Source organism: Microcaecilia unicolor, chromosome 2 (assembly GCF_901765095.1).
Source record: "Microcaecilia unicolor chromosome 2, aMicUni1.1, whole genome shotgun sequence".
NCBI classification, from domain to species: domain Eukaryota; kingdom Metazoa; phylum Chordata; class Amphibia; order Gymnophiona; family Siphonopidae; genus Microcaecilia; species Microcaecilia unicolor.
Window position 1 is genome coordinate 259,132,225 of NC_044032.1, and position 19,541 is coordinate 259,151,765.

At 44.2% G+C, this 19,541-nt stretch overlaps 1 protein-coding gene across 3 annotated transcripts in view; it reads right to left on the reverse strand.

The window, feature by feature from the left end:
• LOC115463478 (semaphorin-3F-like) overlaps window positions 1-19,541 on the reverse strand; it is a 140,874-nt gene that overhangs the window by 13,333 nt on the left and 108,000 nt on the right. For all 3 annotated transcript variants that reach the window (XM_030194019.1, XM_030194016.1, XM_030194017.1), the window contains exons 10-16: window positions 18,878-18,947; window positions 10,780-10,924; window positions 10,362-10,584; window positions 9,269-9,357; window positions 4,558-4,599; window positions 673-830; window positions 327-394 (exon numbers count right to left, since the gene is read on the reverse strand). In XM_030194019.1, the coding sequence (XP_030049879.1) occupies window positions 327-394; window positions 673-830; window positions 4,558-4,599; window positions 9,269-9,357; window positions 10,362-10,584; window positions 10,780-10,924; window positions 18,878-18,947 (795 nt within the window). The remainder of the gene's footprint in view (window positions 1-326; window positions 395-672; window positions 831-4,557; window positions 4,600-9,268; window positions 9,358-10,361; window positions 10,585-10,779; window positions 10,925-18,877; window positions 18,948-19,541) is intronic.

A 19,541-nucleotide genomic window follows, 5' to 3' on the forward strand; every position in this document is an offset into this window, starting at 1 on the left:
ATGATTTTCCCTGCTGCAGCAATGCAAAATGACATTTACCTGAGGTACCACAACTTTATTTATTTATTAGGATTTATTTACCGCCTTTTTGAAGGAATTCACTCAAGGCGGTGTACAGTAAGATACATGAGCAATAGAAAATTACAGCAGTAAATTTCGCTGCAGTAAAATATTGAATTTTACCGTAGCATAGTAACTATCCCTCTAAGTATTGAGGGTTTTAGCTTCATTTTTCTAAAATCATTCTTCTTCTAACTCCCCACCCCTCTTTTTTCCTTTTTCTTTTCTTTATCTCTCTGTCTTTTACACTTTCTCTCTCTTCTTACCTTTGGCATTGTACCCCCGGCACTGCCTCAGGGGATCTCCGTGTTTTATGTCCTGTCGGCGACTTCTCCTGGGGTGGAAGAAGATACAGGTTTGTTAGAGAAGACAGTAGAGATGGGCTGGGGAGGGGTACCAAATATCCTACGAGACAGCACATAGCAGTAACCCAAATTACCACATCACAGAAAAAACAGCCAGATCCTTACTTTCATAATCTGTTCCATCCTCTTATGGTCTGCTTCTATTTTTGAGCTATAACTGTGTGGAGAAGAAAGGCAGATACAGGCTCACAAACCAGAGAAGTGGAGAGCAGGGCTCTTTCCCCTTCCCCTGGATCCAGTCACTTACCTTTTGGAGGCAAGAGTGTAACGGGAACAGGACTCCCCATCCCAGGCACAGTATGGGTCTCTAGCCAGGCAGCAATCAGCACAGGCCTGTCCGTACACCGGGCAGCGATGGAGAGTCATCTGTGTGACACCAGTGGCCGATGAGATGTACAGCTGTTGCTGCAGTAGGAGGGTATGCAATCAACAGAAAGCGGTAGAACTTTAGTCCCCTCAGACAGGTCCCCTGTATCCCCTCCTGGTAGAATACCAGCTCTAGTTTTCTCAGTATACTCTCAGTATTCCCTACTACTACCCACTGGCAATGCTTCCTCCTTCCAGTTTTTCTGGCTATTCTAGAAATAGGGTTGCCAAAAATGCTGTTTTTATTTTTTTTAACAGAAATACAATTTAATCTTAGCCTATCTGACTGACCAGATAGCACAGAATATGTCGCCTACCACCTGCTGGAGACTAAGAACATACTCACTATATTTAAGCAGCATAGAATACTATGTATAGTGATCATCATAATTCAATAGTTCTGTCTCCACCTGCTGGCAGGAGAGCATATATCCAAGCATCTGGACTGGTCTGGAGGGACAATAAGAAAATGTTTTTTTCTCCATGGACAAGCAGGCTAGGCTCAGTATGAACATGTGTACTGTGACGCCTTTCAGTCTCCATTCGCTGAACAGGTCACATGTATGCCATGCTGCTGTTATCTCACTTTCACGCTGGATGCAGGGTTTCCTCAGCAGTTGTATTTCTTCTATTAGAAACTGTTTTCAGAATTTTTCTTCCTCAAAGTATCAGGGGGTTAATATTGAAAAGCACTTATGTGCTTAGTATCAAGTGTTGACTGTATAAGAGTTTTGCTTTAAATTTCCTGAACTGCTAAATGGATACATTTTGTCCATATAAGACAATATAGGGCTGAAAGTTATCCATTTAACTTGGAGAGGAGCTGGTGTCTAAGGGGGTCTTTTACTAAAGCTTAGCTCAAGTTATCTGCAGCAGGGCCCATAGGAATAAAATGGGACCTGCTGTAGCTAACTCGAGCTAAGTAAAAGATCTCCTAAATTTATCTGAAGAGCAGTAACATTTAGCTGATTTTCAGATGAATTTATCCATGTACATGGCTGTATAAATAGCAGTCCTAACATTATATGGATAGGCATCATGGTAGACAATATGTTAAAATGTTCTGCTCTGTGTGCAGCAGTGTCCAGAAAAAGCAAAAAAAAATATTAGGACATTTTAGAAGTAGAGAATAAAATGGAGAATATCATAACGTCTCTCTATCACTCCATAGTGTTTCTGCACGTTGTGCACTATAGGCAATTCTGGTCATTGCATCTCAAAAATATAACAAAAGAATTTAGAAAAAAAAAAGAGGTACAGAGAAGGGTAACCAAAATGATAAAGGGGGATAGAACATATGAGGAACAGCTGAAGAGGTTAGTGCTGTTCAGCTTGGAGAAGAGTCAGTTGAGGGGAGATACAATAAATTGAACTAACTAAATAAATGAGAGTGCATTTAGTTATTTACTTTTTCAAAACATACAAAGACTAGAGGACACACAATAAAGTTAGTAAGAATAATATTGAAAACTAATTGGAGAAAGTAGTTTTTACTCATCACATAGCTCTGGAATTCATTGTCAGAGGTTGTGGCAAAAGCAATTAGCAAAAGGTTTCATCAGGAGGTTTACAATGAGTCTGTGTAGAAACTTTGTGTTGACACTGATGTCCAGGGTCCCTCAGGGCCCTGCCTTGTCAGCCTTATTATTGAATTTTTATTTAGTTCCCCTTATGTGCAGAATTTCACAGTCTAAATCTTCATTTTCGTATTTATGTGGACAACATTCAATAATTTTCACTTTGATGGGGTTTTAGTTGATGCATTGTCAAAATTGCACCATTGAAAAATCCACTGTGACAATTTGGAGGTCTGCCAATAAGCTTTCGTTAAATCTGTCCAAAACCAAGATTATGGTTGTGGGATGATACAGCTGTTCCTAACTTACCTCTCTTCTTTCAAGTTCAATCTACCCAAATTGTGATTTTATCTCAGAGTTGTAGCCTTAAATTTTGGTGCATGTTAACAGATTTGTAGTTTTTGAATTTTTGACTCACAATGATTAATTCTGTGATTTGATCTGTCTTTTTAAGATTTAATTTCATTTTTCATTTAAGTATTTACATACCACTTAGACCTAAGTTGTTTACAGTTTCATTTTACGGGTACTGGGTCTGTCCCTAGTGGGCTCACAGTTTAAATAGTACATTGTTCTACCGTTGTACCTGGGGCAACGGAAGGGATAAGTGACTTGCCCAGGATCACACGGAGCTGTAGAGGGAATTGAACCTGGTTCTCCAGGATCTCAAGGTTCAGACTTGTTAGCAGATTGAAAAATATGCTGCCATCTGCAGAGTTTAAACCTTCCTCTATCTAAACTAGATTATTGAAACTCTATTTAGGACTTCCACAAGCTAGCACCAGGGCACTGCAGGACATCCAAAACTCTGCAGCTAGGCTGCTCACTGGAGCTTCATAGTTTGAACATATAGGGGGAGAGTCTATATATGGCAGCTAAAAAATCAGCGTGGAAATCAGTGCCAACCAAGCATATTTTATAAGTGGTGCCTAGATTTAGGCACGGTATATAGAATACACTTAGTTAATATCTCAGCGCCTAAAACTATGCGCAACCATTTATACCAACAAAAACGTGGCGCAAATCCCAGTGTGTAGATTTACGCACAGTGGGCCATGTTCTATAACTACGTGCATAAATTTTCGGAATGTCCACGAAATGCCCATTTCCCCACCCATAACCATACCTCTTTTTGCCTGCATTTGAAGTTCGGCGCACTTCGTTACAGAATATACTTAGTGAGTTGTGTGCATAAATTCTAATCAGTGCCAATTAGTGCTCATAATTGCTTGTTAAGTGCTGTTATCAGAGCTCATTAGCTTGTTAAGCTTGTTAAGTTACGTGTGTTGTTATAGAATCCGCTTGGATTGCGGCTTGGATCTCTAGGCGCACTACATAGAATCTGGGGGATACAGTGGCGTACCAAGGGGGGGGGGTGGTCCACCCCAGGTGCACGCCGCTGGGAGGGGGTGTCGCAGCGCGCGCCTGTCTGCTCCCAGTTTGCTATGCTCGCTAAATTCTCTCGTTCGCTGCAGCTCCCTCCTTCTGCCCCAGAACAGGTTACTTCCTATTCCGGGGCAGAGGGAGGGAGCTGCAGCGAACGAGAGAATTTAGCGAGCGTAGCGAACTGGGAGCAGACAGGCGCGCGCTGCGGCACCCCCCCCCCCAGCGGCGTGCACCCGGGGAGGGGGGTGTCATTTTGCGGGGGGAGGGGGCGCATCGGCGATCCGCCGTGGGTGCCGTCAAGGCTAGGAACGCCACTGGGGGGATAGTACCTAATTTATGTTCTTTATGCTTGTTGCCTACTTTTTATAGGATTAAATTTAAGATCTTGCTTTGGGAGCATACAGCTTTATAAAATTATACCCCTCTCTACTTATCTTCTGTTTTGACAATTTACCAGCTGGACTGTTTGCTATGGTCTAAGGAAATGAATAGGATAAAGCACTACTTTACATTTACTACTTTGAAAGTTACACTCTAAGAGTCACTAGTACATAATGATGGAGACTCCCTCCACAGCCTTGAACACTGTCTGCTCATGATGGCTTTATTGATACGAACCTATTTTTACGGTCATCTCAGCTTTTTCTTCATTGTTATTTTTACTGATTTCCAGTACAGTATCTGACCGTTAGCATGCACATACACATTAGAAGAAGACACACAGTACATGCAAATGTGCATGCATGCATATGTTGACACATCCTTTGCCACATTCCCCCTTCCTTAATAAGCATGTTTCTCACCCTTTTAGAAGAAATTCGAAGAGACTTCACAGGGGCAGGTACCTGCAGAGAAAAGCAACAACATTAGTGACGTGAACCCTGCACATCTGCACAAACAAAAACACTCATGCAATCATATCACTCACATCCTGTCATACTGGGGCACTTGTGGGTTTCCATCACCCTGGTGTAAACTAGTGGTGAAGTGTACACAAAGCTTTAATTCTTCTTCCATCTTCCCCCTGATCCTCCCTCACACTCAAGAGCAGTTGAAAACATTTTGGGGCTCAGTAAGGCACCAGATTGGAAGGCCCTGGAGTACACAGTACCAGCTGGATGATGGCACCCGATGCAACAGTTTCCATGGCCAGATGCTTGGGAGTAGGGATAGGCAAAGGCCAAACATTTCAGCTTATTTGGCTTTTTCCCCCAACATTTGGGTGTCTCTTCAGTTCATTTGCACTTGAAGAACAGGATGACCTTCTACACACTGCCAAGGACACTAACAGGCTTATTTTCGAAAGTGATCGCCGGCCATTTCCCGACATAAATTGGGAGATGGCCGGCGATCTCTCAAAAGCGGCGAAATCGGTATAATTGAAAGCGGCGTTTTTGACAGCATCGCTGCTTTTCCGTCGCCTCGCCGGTGAAAGTTCAAGGGGGCATGTCGGGGACTTAGCGAAGGCGGGCATGGGCGTGGCTACCAGATGGCCGGCTTTCGCGGATAATGGAAAAAAAAAGTGGCATTAATCAGTATTTCGCCGGGTTTACGCGGTCCTTTTATTTTCACGACCAAGCCTCAAAAAGGTGCCCCAACTGACCAGATGACCACTGGAGGGAATTGGGGATGATCACCCGTAGTCCCCCAGTGGTCACCAACCCCCTCCCATACTAAAAAAATAAAAATAAAACACTTTTTGCCAGCCTCAAATGTCATATCCAGCTCCCTGACAGCAGTATGCAAGTCCATGGAGCAGTTTTTAATGGGTGCAGTGCACTTCAGGCAGGCAGACCCAGGCCCACCCCCCCCTACCTGTTACACTTGTGGTGCTAAGTGTTGAGCTCTCCAAACCACCCCAAAACCCACTGTACCCACATGTAGGTGCCCCCTTCACCCATAAGGGCTATGGTAAAAGTGTAGAGTTGTAGGGAGTGGGTTTGGGAGGGATTTGAGGGGCTCAGCACCCAAGGGAAGGGAGCTATGCACCTGGGAGGTTTTTTTGTATTTTTTTTAATTTTTAGAAGTGCCCCCTAGGGTGCCCGGTTGGTGTCCTGACATGTCAGGGGGACCAGTGCACTACAAATGCTGGCTCCTCCCATGACCAAATGCCTTGAATTTCGCCAGGTTTGAGATGGCCGGCATTTTTTTCCATTATCGCTGAAAAACAAAACTGGCGATCTCAAACCCGGAGAACTCTGGCATTTGGCCGGGCTAAACCGTATTATCGAAAGAAAAGATGGCTGGCCATCTTTTTCGATAATACGGTTCCGGCCAGCTGTAGTGCCGCCGGCAAACTATTTCGCCGGTGACGTTCGATTATGCCCCTCCACATCCCTTAAACTCCTAAATTTGGCTAAAAAGAGAATGCACTTTTAGGAGCACATCTTGTTTTGAATATCAGGCCTTAAGGGGCCCTTTTACTAAGCCACGTAGGCGCCCTACATGCGCTCAATACGCACCAATTTGGAACTGCCAGTCGACTACTGCATGTCTGGGCGGTAATTTCATTTTTTATGCGCGCCCACTACGGCATTGTACGTGTGCTGACGATTACCGCCCGGTTAATGCGTGAGACCTTACCGCTAAGTGAATGGGTGGTGGTAAGGTCTCAGGCCCAAAATGGATGAACGTCAATTTTCATTTTGCCACACATCCATTTTTGGCCAAAAAAAAATAAAAAGGCCTTTTTTGCAGGTGCGCTGAAAAATATCTACACCAGAGAAGGCCACGTTTTGGTGCACCTTAATAAAAGGATCCCTAAAATGTTTGCTAATGAATGCAAATTCCTACTTGGGCATTCCTTTCTTCTGTTGGCCATATTAAATAAGTACATTAAAAAAATGAATGAATACATTGCACAGAATCACAAAGAAGGTCAGTTTCTGTTCTTTAAAGAATGACCAGTCTGCCTGAGGCTCCCTGGGACAATGGCATCCAATGCAGTCGCACTGATTGCTATAGACTTAACCCAGTCCTTCTCACACTCAGACTCTCACATTTTCTCTCACACACTCTCTCACGCTCATTAACTACTGAGGTAAAGCAGGTGATGTGTGGAGGGGGTAAAGTAATTTTGTTATAGCTTGATATTTCCTCAGCTTTTGATACGATTGACCATGAGGTTTTATTACACCTGCTTTCTGGAGATGGTTTGGCAGTTCCTGTCCAGGGCCGTGCCAAGGGTCTCTAACGCTCCCCTGCAGATTACCAGTTGGCGCCGCCGCCCCCCCCCCCCCACCTGGCTCCAAGGCAGCGATTCCCCTATCTCCCTGAGCCCTACCCTCCCACCCATCCATGCCCATCTGTCCCCTGCCCGATCAAGCAATTCCCCTCTCTCCCTTCCATGAACCCTGCCCTCCCGCTCCCATGTAGGAACTGCCCGCCCTCTTCTCCCCCCCCAAGATCCCTTTCCTTTTTTTTTTCTTTTAAATTTACCTTCCTCCAGCAGCGCAGCGTCAGTGAAGGAGGCGGCGCTCCCAGTCCCGACGTCTCTAGCCTTCCATTGGTTCGCTCAGTGTTCCGCCTTCTTCTGACGTCAAGGATGACGTCAGAAGAAGGCGGGACACTGAGCGAACCAATGGAAGGCTAGAGACGTCGGGACTGGGAGCACCGCCTCCTTCACTGACGCTGCGCTGCCGGAGGAAGGTAAATTTAAAAGAAAAAAAAAAGGAAAGGGATCTTGGGGGGGAGAAAAGAGCGGGCAGTTCCTACATGGGAGCGGGAGGGGCAAGGTAAGCACGCAGCGGCGGCGCCCCCCAGAGGATGGCGCCCCCCTGCGGCGCTTACCTCGCTTACCGCATCGGCACGGCCCTGTTCCTGTCTATAGCTGGTTCACATCTTTCTTGAAAAATACATAGTACTTAATGCTAAAAGATGGCATTTATTCTTCACCTTGGAAGTCCCCCTGTGGGGTGCCGCAGGGCTTTCCAATTTCCCCTCTCTTATATAACTTATACATGACCACACTTGGACAAATTTCTTGGAATCCGGGTTAGCTTATGTTATTATATGCTGATGACATTTTTGTATTGATTCCTATTAGTGCTGTTAAGAGTTTCTGTTCCTCCTGTCATTCAAGATTGTATCAGAAGGATCAGATTGGTCTATATCTGTACACCTTAGACTAAATACCGATAAGACCAGAATCAATTTGTCAAATATTCCACAGTCTATTCAAATTAGCGATGGAATTCAATTAACTATTGAATGGGTATCAAAGCTTTTGGGGATATTACTGGATTCCTTCTTAACTATGGAACCCCAGATTAACAGTTTAATTAGGAAGGCCTATTTTAAGATGAAGCAACTTCATTTGTTATGTTACTTTCTGAGAGATCACTTTAGAATTATTGTTCAACTTTCGATTTTAGCTTTACTGGATTACTGTAATTCACTATATTTGGGTATAACTGCTAGGCTGATTCATAAAATTCAACTGATTCAAAATTCAGCTGCTAGACTTATCTTCTGTTAGTCCCGCAGCGACCATGTGACTCCTCCATTGGGGGAGCTGAATTGGTTGCAAGTACAGGCTAGGATTCATTTTAAGGTATTATGCCTAATTTTCAAAATTTTGGAAGATAACTGTCCAGATGGATTGTCTCAACAGTTGATAATTTTAAATTCCATTGTGACAACTAGGCATTGCAATCAACAACTTCTGGCTTTTCCATCTATTAAGTCTGTTAGACACAAGGTTTTATTTACCCACTCTTTTTTGTTTCTGGTTGTACGTTTACAGAATAATCTTCCTTTAGAATTACGTTTGATGAAGTACTGTTATTCATTTCGTAAAGCTTTGAAAACTTACATATTTTGAGTTTAGTAGTTCTTAGTTTATTTTAGTTTATAATGTTATGTAGTTTTTGATTGTAATAGTAATCTTTTTATTGATTTTGTATATTTCTGACATTTTGTAATCAGTTTTCTTTATTGTATCTCACCTTGAATTTCAACTTGAGGGAGTTGGCGGGTGATAAGTCTGTTAAAACATGACAGATATATACATGCTGTCTCTCACATATTCTTTATGACACACGTTCTTTCTCTTACCCATACACTCAAACTCTTTCCCCTCCAAAGACAACCCCAGCGCTGTTATCCTCTCCCTCCCCCAATGTAGGCCAGAACCCAGTACTCTCACCCTTTCTGTCCCTAGACCCAATCTCATCATCTCGTTGTACCTCAACTTTCAAGGCCAATCCTAACTGCCTTTATCTCAGAAGCTGCAAGTGATTTGGTTCCCACTGACCAATACATTTGCTTCCCCCAACTTCCTCCAGCCCAAGTGACCTGTTCGGCTGCCACCGCTTTCTCCTCCCTCTGGCCCATCTAGGCTGATTCGGTCACCTCTGCTGCTCGACACATGACACCCAGAGACTTCCAGAAGGTATCTAGAGAGTTGGTAATTTCAACAAAATCCCAGCATCTGCATATTTCATCCAGAGAGTTCCTAGTTATATGCATCACCCACAGATCTATCTCTACTACCAAATGGGGCAGGATCCTTACCCGAAACACCTCCACCTCTTCCAGGGTGAGCTCTTCCATCTCAATTTGATCCTTGGGCAGTACAATAATCTTCTGGACTGTACCATGGTCTGCAAACAGGGAAAGGTACATATTTATATATAGATGAATATTTAAACTCTGTGGTCAGAATTACTTTTAAATGCCAGCTGTGGACTTTATATGTATACCTGAATATTCAGCGCCGGCCGATATCTGGAGTCTATATGTATACCTGAATATTCAGCACCGGCTGATATCTGGAGATTGGAACTGAATATCCACACGCTGACTGCTGTCAGTATCTGGATAATGATGATATTCAGCTTCATTATCTGGATACAATTCTGCATAACTTAGGACAGCTTTTTTCCTGTCTTAAACTTAATTCTGATACTGCAGCTGAATATTGCCAGTCTCTGGATAAATCCTAGCCCCACTCTGGTGCTGTCCTGATTGTTTTACGTTGCTCTGTGGTGATTTTCAATGGCATTATCTGGATAACATAATGCTGCTGAAAATCCATGGAGGTCCCAGTCAGCTGAACGTATCTGCTACTTGCATCAATCCTTTCAAATGTTGGACCCACAGAGACTTAATCATCGATCCCTGGAACCCAATGCCCTAAATCACTAACACAACTAGTCAGTGATTTCCAGGCTAGAAAGACAAAATTACAGTGCTGGTTCTCACAAAATTTGTTTCTGTTATACATTTTGGGGTAGTACCTGAAAACCTTCAGCATAGACCAGCGAGAGCCCTGAGAAACACTACTACAATGCATCTCTAGTATTTGTACAGAAGGGTTGTTAAGTGTGAAAGTCATTTAAAATAAATAATGACATGCTCATAAAAAATCCTTTCATGTCCGTAAAAACATCTTGAGAAACAGGGCTCAGGTTGTATGAGGCTGCAGTAATCTGGAGTTAACGACTATGAAGATGTGAATCTCACTATAGTACGCCCAGCTGTGAGCAAAACAGCAATGGTAAAATGCTTGTCCATAAAAAAGTTTGTTTGTTAGTAAATGTTGAGCAGACTGCTAGTAAAATATATTTTCAGGAGTCTGCAACCTTGTTGGCTGGGAAGATTATACCTGTCCCAAGGAACAGCACCTCATAGCGACCATCCACCGCATCCACGAGGTCAACAGCGATGCTGGTGAACTTGTAGTCTACACCAGTGCGCACAACCAGGGGGCGCCGCTGGACAGGGTACACAGCGTTGTACATAAGCGGATGTGTTCGGATAAAATTTACCAGTTCATCTGAGAATTCCTTTGTGGAACGAATCCCAGGAGTGAACGTACCACCAGGACACTGTAGAGGAAATGTATATCAAGTTGTTAATCTGCCCTTCTCCTTTCCCACAGTCACACACATGCATGTGTCATTCCAGCTCCATCATTATTCCTATACAGCCCCACAGAAACATCTAGAAGACTTCCGAAGCATGGGCTTCCTCCCAGTAGTGTTTCCTGTCTGTCAGATCCCTCGCATTGGTAAGAAACTTACAGCCCCTGGTCTTGGATACGGTATCTTGCCCAGATAAGAGACCCACTGGTAGTTATGTCCTTCCTTGTGTGCAAAAGGACCATTGAAGACGGTACGGACATCAGCCATGGAGTATACACAGACAGCGGAGGCTTTAAACACTGATCTGAGGAAAGAAAGAACACAAGGCCTGAGATCCTACCCCACTCCTAGTTCTCTTCCCTTCTGTACAGTTTGTTTATGTTTACTTCACTTGATATTAGAGGTGTGCACAGGGACAATCTGGTCCCCATCCTCATCCTATTGCTACCGTCCCCTCACCACCTCCACAGTTTTCTTCCCCACTCCCGTAACCAATCCGCATTTAAAAGATCTTGTAAATTCAAACAAAACAAAAAATGCATCTTATAACTTTTTAAAATTTAACAGAAAACAAAAGGCATTACTTTGTTAAATATGCAAGAAAACCATATTCTTATTATTAACATTGTTTTCTTAAATACCAAAGTCCATAATGTTCTTGCAGTCCACCATTCTGATGACTTGCTGCTGGTAGGGGTTCCAGGTAGAGGGGTGCATGGGCTCTCCATCCCCACCCCCATCCTCACCATCCCTGTGGATTTCCCATTGTTCCTGACCCCATGCACACATTTACTTGATATACCACATATCAAATGATGTATCTAAGTGGTGTGCAATAATTCAAACAGCAGAGTTAAGAACAAAGAATATATAATAATTAAAACAAATATATCAAGCCAAGAAGCATAAAATTTGTCAAGTCAGATGGGAGGAGTGAAAAAGAAAAGAGAGGAATGACTAGGCATGGCACATTTCCCGACTCAGGAGGTAAGACACAGTAACCCCAGGAACCCTCTCACTGGAAGCCAGAGAACTGGCAAATTAGTTCAGAAATGCCAATTTGAAAAATTAAGATTTAGGCCTGACTTGAATTTTTAAAAGGACGTTTCCATCTTGAGATAAGTGGGTAAATTTGTCCAAATGACAGGAGCCATTGTCCTAAAAGAACAGGTGTTGATATGCAGCATGGTTTAAGCAAGCAGAAGAGGCTCCTGCCCACTTAAATCATACTGACCTGCTGACCAGCAATATTCAACAGCACTTAACTGAGCAATGCCATGGAATATCCACACTGATCACCATGGCACTGTCCAGGGCCGCTAAGACAGGGGGGTGGGGGATTCCACAGGCCCAAACTCCAAGGTGGGGCCCGGTCAGTGGTGTGCTGGAGCAGGCTCTCACAGGCTCGCAAGAGCCGGTTGTTTTTAAGAATTTTGGGAGCCGGTTGTTAAAGTGGGGCCCTCCATGGCTACTTTAACAACTGGCTCCCAAAATGTGGGCTTGGGCCCCCTGCTGAATTCTCTTTTACTTTGCTGGTGGGGATGCTGAGCCCTGCCAGCCAAGTAAATAGACTGCTGCTGCTCCCCACTCCTTGTTTCCAGCTCTGAGCAGCAGGCTGGGACTTCTCCAGCATGTGTGAGAAGTTTCAGCATGCTGCTCAGAGCAAGACATTGGGAGTGGTGGCAGTCCATTTATTGGCTGCCAGCAAAGGTATGCCTAATGTGCCTGCACGAAAGGAGGGAGGAGAGAGAGGCCAGTGTTGCTCCCCACCTGGCCACCCCTGGCCCTTCCAACTGCAGAGCTGGCTACGTCCGAAGAAAGAGCCTGTTGTTAAAAATTTACCAGCACACCCCTGGGCCCGGTGCCGGCAAGCTTCTTCCTGCCTGCCTGCCTGCTTCCAGGTCTGTCTCTCTCCTGCTCCTATGTGCAAGGAGGACCCAGATGACTGTATTAACGCGATAACCCAGGTCTGGGTTATCGCGTTAAAACAATCATCTAGGTCCTGGCGCATAGGAGCAGGAGATGGCAGACCAAGGGAGAAGCAGTCAGACACAGGAAGGTAAGGGGGCGGTGGCCCAAATATGGGGAAGTGGTGGCCTGAATGTGTGGGGTGTGGCCTGAATGGGGGGAAACGGGTGGGCAGTGGTCCTGCCCCGGGCCTGGCTGTCTTTCAGTGGCCCTGGCACTGTCCAGATCGTGCTGAGTCAAAATAATGATAATGATAATCTGGTTTTATATACTGCTGATGCCTCACCGTTCCAAGCAGGTAACAAAATCACAAGAGACCAGAACAACCGTCTGGGAATGAAGAACTAGAGAAGATAATTACAATCAGGGATTTTGATGCAAGACAAATTTCTGAAACAGGAAAGTTTTAACCCTTTTCCTGAAAATGAAGTACGACTGAGAGGAGTGAAAAATGACTACAAGATCCTTCCAGTGTCTGGCTGCCTGGAAGGCCAAAGTTAATTCAAATAAGTATACTCTCTTCTTCTCCCTAACTGAGGGGGATGAGAAGGCCACGTCACCCTTTCTTCTTGCCCTCTTGGCAGCAAGAAACTGGAAATGATCATAAAGATAATTAAGTGCAAGTCCATGCATAACTTTAAAAAGGAAGCAGGATCTGTGTAAGCTGGTGGTATATGAAATGGTATAATATACACATAACTTGAAAATTGCTCTGGCCTCGACAGGCAACCAGTGAAGCTTTATAAAGCTGGGGGAAACGTTATCAAATTTGGTTAAACCAAAAATCAAACGGACTGCAGTATTTTGTATAGTCATCCTTCTAAAAAGACCCAGATATATGAGATTATTGTAGTCTAACTGCAAGACTAAAAAGTGCCTGTACTAAAAGTTTAAATTTATCAAGGCAGTCCTAGAAGTTATGTGGACACTAGTGATATTCAGTGCCACTCTGAAATGTTATTAACCCTTCTTCTCAAAAACAGTTGCTTGAAGTTCCATCGTTTCGGCAGGTTCATTTAGAAGAATGTAAGTCTTCCATATCTTATGTTAAGGTCCCTAAATTACGGAATGCTTTGCCCTTAGAACTTCGTTCTGTGCAAAACATTGCCCTGTTTAAGAGTGAATTAAAATCCCATACGTTTATTCAAGCATATGGGTCTTTAGATGAATAGCAGTGATTGATTTTTTTTTTTCAGTTATATGAGATTTAGAGCCCTGCTGTTGTTGTAGTTTTATGTTAATTTGTATTACATGTCGTAATGAATGATTTTGTAATATTGCTTTTGTTACTTATTATTGTATTGGATAATTTTATTACGTTTGTATTTTTGTACCCAGCTTAGACTGTCCTAGATACAGTGAGTTAGAAATAAAGTTTCATTACTATTATTATTACTACTCGTATACCTAACCGGGCAAGGTGGACCATGTATACAGCAGTTTTAACTTTGTCCAGTTAGGTATGCAAGTACAGCACTAAATAATGGCTGCACCTGCATAACTTCTAGGTGATGCTACTCAGTCAAATATTCAGTGGCCTGGCAGTGAATGTCTGGGTTCAATTTAGCCGGTGACGGTCAGTATTTAAAAAACGCTCACCGCCACCACCTGAATATTAATCAGACGGTATCTAATGAATTCAAAACAGAATGCAGTGTCAGACAGCTCCAGCAGCAGATTTTATTGTGAGAAGCAAAGAGCTCATACAGGGATATACAGGATGAGAAGACTGCTACAAAATTGTGGCAACCTTGCTGTGGTTGATGGGGATTCCCAAGCCCCGCCAACTGAAAAGTCCTCCTCCAGAGTTTAGAACGCACCCCTACACTTGGCAGTCACTGGCACTGTTTATGTGCCACCATGCTGGCCCCCTGCGTATGCTCGGATTTTGTGCATTCGCAAAAATTGAGCATGTCTGGGGAGGTCACAGAGTCAGTGGCCCATGGACAGTGTCGCCGACTGCCGAGCATAGGAGAGTGTTCTGGCCACTGGAGGAGGACTCTTCAGCTGGTGGGGCTTGGTGATCCCCACTAGCTCAGGTATTGATAACACAATGATTTTGCTACTGAGAGAAAGCGATGACTTTTGCTCTGATAGTTTGTGTCCAGCATTTTCTGTTTAGTGCTATGTGTTTAGTGAGTTGACAACACACATACAAGTAGGACTCCTCATTTTGCATTCACTACTTGGTGTATTTATTGACCCCTGATGCAGACGCTTTTTTAGCGTCAAAACACGGCCTTTGTCGGGTCGTTATCTTTGATATAATAAAGACTGTTGAACTCACGTCTCCAGTGGTGAATCGTCTATTAGTCTCTACTTTTGCCTTCTGTGATTCGTCATCGTAGAGAACTTTTCCTGTTCTATATTTTGGCTACTGAGAGAAAAACATGTGATTTATACTAAATTGAACCCGCCGATTCCAAATATGAACTCCGAATTTGCCTGACACGTCTAGATTTTAAGTTATACATGCAAAGCCTATTCACATATAATATTAATGCTTGGGATGGATTTATGCTAGTAGTGCAGAACTTCCTTGGGAACAGACCAGCTGAAAACTATGCTGAACTAGTAGACAACATGCTTAAAGCATATGAACAACTTGGCTGCCAAATGTCATTGAAAATGCATTTCTTACATTCCCATCTTGAATTTTCCCACCCAATTTGGGACACGTACAGTGGGGGAAATAAGTATTTGATCCCTTGCTGATTTTGTAAGTTTGCCCACTGACAAAGACATGAGCAGCCCATAATTGAAGGGTAGGTTATTGGTAACAGTGAGAGATAGCACATCACAAATTAAATCCGGAAAATCACATTGTGGAAAGTATATGAATTTATTTGCATTCTGCAGAGGGAAATAAGTATTTGATCCCCCACCAACCAGTAAGAGATCTGGCCCCTACAGACCAGGTAGATGCTCCAAATCAACTCGTTACCTGCATGACAGACAGCTGTCGGCAATGGTCACCTGTATGAAAGACACCTGTCCACAGACTCAGTGAATCAGTCAGACTCTAACCTCTACAAAATGGCCAAGAGCAAGGAGCTGTCTAAGGATGTCAGGGACAAGATCATACACCTGCACAAGGCTGGAATGGGCTACAAAACCATCAGTAAGACGCTGGGCGAGAAGGAGACAACTGTTGGTGCCATAGTAAGAAAATGGAAGAAGTACAAAATGACTTGTCAATCGACAAAGATCTGGGGCTCCACGCAAAATCTCACCTCGTGGGGTATCCTTGATCATGAGGAAGGTTAGAAATCAGCCTACAACTACAAGGGGGGAACTTGTCAATGATCTCAAGGCAGCTGGGACCACTGTCACCACGAAAACCATTGGTAACACATTACGACATAACGGATTGCAATCCTGCAGTGCCCGCAAGGTCCCCCTGCTCCGGAAGGCACATGTGACGGCCCGTCTGAAGTTTGCCAGTGAACACCTGGATGATGCCGAGAGTGATTGGGAGAAGGTGCTGTGGTCAGATGAGACAAAAATTGAGCTCTTTGGCATGAACTCAACTCGCCGTGTTTGGAGGAAGAGAAATGCTGCCTATGACCCAAAGAACACCGTCCCCACTGTCAAGCATGGAGGTGGAAATGTTATGTTTTGGGGGTGTTTCTCTGCTAAGGGCACAGGACTACTTCACCGCATCAATGGGAGAATGGATGGGGCCATGTACCGTACAATTCTGAGTGACAACCTCCTTCCCTCCGCCAGGGCCTTAAAAATGGGTCGTGGCTGGGTCTTCCAGCACGACAATGACCCAAAACATACAGCCAAGGCAACAAAGGAGTGGCTCAGGAAGAAGCACATTAGGGTCATGGAGTGGCCTAGCCAGTCACCAGACCTTAATCCCATTGAAAACTTATGGAGGGAGCTGAAGCTGCGAGTTGCCAAGCGACAGCCCAGAACTCTTAATGATTTAGAGATGATCTGCAAAGAGGAGTGGACCAAAATTCCTCCTGACATGTGTGCAAACCTCATCATCAACTACAGAAGACGTCTGACCGCTGTGCTTGCCAACAAGGGTTTTGCCACCAAGTATTAGGTCTTGTTTGCCAGAGGGATCAAATACTTATTTCCCTCTGCAGAATGCAAATAAATTCATATACTTTCCACAATGTGATTTTCCGGATTTAATTTGTGATGTGCTATCTCTCACTGTTACCAATAACCTACCCTTCAATTATGGGCTGCTCATGTCTTTGTCAGTGGGCAAACTTACAAAATCAGCAAGGGATCAAATACTTATTTCCCCCACTGTAAGTGACGAACATGGAGAGAGATTCCATAAAGACATTTCTACAATGGAGAACAGATATCAAGGCTGCTGGAATCCCAACATGATGGGGGACTACTGCTGGTTTTTGCAACGGGAAAATATGACCGGTCACAAATGCAAAAGTAGATGCCTGAAGCACTTTTAACAGTACTGGGCCTTGCTGAAGTAAGACTTTTAAACTGGAATACGAGACTATTTTGAAATTTTGTTATTCCATTACATTTTCATATACTGTTTACTACGAAACTTTGATGTAGATCAAGTAATTGTTGGAGTAAAACTCGTTCGGTAAAAAATTATTCAATGCTTTCCAAGTGCTTAATTCATTTGGGCAAACTTATGCATAACAAAATTTCCTGACGTGTTACAATTCTGACTTTGGATTTGTACTACGCACACTGAATTTAGTATAGGACAAATGGTTTTTGCCCAGTAGCACATGAAAATTTTTTTTTTGTTGTGCTGTGTAATTTGAGTTGAGGCTCATTGGGGGGAGGGGCGAGAGCAGGAGCTGGGGAAAAATATTGTGCCTACCCACTTTGGCCTCAGGCCCAATCAAAATTGCATCTCTAGCTTTGCCACTGCTTGGGAGAAGGCCAAGCAACTCTGTTCACTACTTGGCAATGGGAAGAAGTATAGAACATACATGGTCCACGTGACCTATGATATTCTCAATATAGCATTAATAGCTTTTGCAGCCACTATTGGCACCCAGAGATTTGCCTAGCTCCAAGCTTGAAATCTGACAAAAAGTATCCCCTAGGGGCGGACTGACCATTTGGGCAACCAAGCAGTGCTCGAAGGCCCAGAGGCTCTGCCCGGATTTCTGAAACACACTACAGCCGTCCCCGGTCCTACATTTAAAGGTGCACTGCTGGTGACCTAGTGGCCTCTGCATGGGGGAACATGTTCTTTCCTGCCTGTTGTGCTGCTGTTATTCCCCCTGCCCAGCACCACTGTACTTTAAAAATTGCGGCTGAGAATATCGAGACCACCACGGGAAGTCTTGGCCGCCATTTTGAAAATACTGCGGCACCGGCAGACGGGAAAATAGTGGCAGCACAGCGGGCAGGAAAGAATATGCTCCCCCCTCCCGCAGAGACCACCAGGGCCCTTCAGGTAGAACTGGGACAGCAGGGGTGTCGGCTGTGGCAGTAGGGGGCAGAAGCACGGCGGCAGGGGGTGTCGGGAAATGGTCAGGTGGGGGGCCCAGACCACCCTCAGTGCCCAGGGGCCCAAACCACTCGCATTGTACTTGTTTTTGTTTTTAACTTTGTGTGATTGGTGTGGTTGGTTGTGAGTTCTTGGGTGACTGTGCTTTCCTATTTTTTTTAATGGAATTCTTTTCTTGCGATTATTGTAGTTTATTATTGTAAACCACTTTGATTGCTATGGTAGGGAAGCGGTATATCAAATCTGAATGAACTGTAAATTGTAAATACATCAGCCAGCAGCAGCTACAGCTCACCTGCATGTGAATTCCCAAAATGACTCACTGGCTGTCTTGCATACAGGTTTGCCTTGACAATACTAGAAAAACAGCAGTGTGGAGCTACAGCAGGGAATGAATACTAGTGAGTAACCACAGGATGTCAGCAACAGAGATTGCATTAGGGAGTGGAATTCTAGGAGAGTAGCACAGGATTAGGAGTGCTTCTGGGACCCTAGGATAGAAGCATGGGATCAGTTCTGACAACAGACTTTAGAGACAGCAGCACAGGAACGAGAACGATATCAGATACTCTTTGGGACAGTGGCATAGGCTTGAGAATATTACCAAGGGTCTCAGACAGTAGAACAAGAGGTGGCAGCAGCATGGTTTTAGCAGTGATACTAGGAAAGTGTTACAGAATCAGGAACGAAAGAGGGACCCTGAGACTCTGAGGCAGCAGAACAGGCTTAGAAGTGAAAAGGGGACAGTGGAGTAGGATTGGCTACGATGATGGGACAATGGAATTGCAGGTCTGGACTGCCCTTATTCCAAAGGTCTCTCACCCAAGTGTGGAGAAGACAGCATACATCAATGGATTCTTTTCATCCTGTGTAGGCTGAATAAAGACATCCCCTGCAAAACAGAAGGTGCAGGTTAGTTTAAAAACCTTGAACACATGTTACCGAGAGAAGCCCAGTGAAAGAGAAAAAAGACAAAGATGGAAGTAAAGGGAGGGGGGGGGGGGGGGAATTGAAATTGATATACCACATTTCTGAGTTTTTTGCAACTACATTTAAAGCGGTTTACATATATTCAGGTACTTATTTTGTACCAGGGGCAATGGAGGGTTAAGTGACTTGCCCAGAGTCACAAGGAGCTGCAGTGGGAATTGGACCTAGTTCCCCAGAATCAGAGTCCGCTGCACTAACCGCTAGGCTACTCCTCCACTAGCAACATTCTGTGTAGAAGCCTGCCCTTGCAGATCAGCAATGCTGCCGCGCAGGCTTAGTCTGACGTCCTGCACGTACGTGCAGGATGTCAGACTCACAGAAACAGAAGCCTGCACGGCCGCGTTGCTGATCTGCAAGGGCAGGCTTCTACATGGAATGTTGCTAGCGGAATAGCAACATTCCATGTAGAATCTCAAATAGTAGCAGCCGAATCTCAACAATCTCAAATAGTAGCAACATTCCATGTAGAATCTCAAATAGGGAATGGGAAATGGGA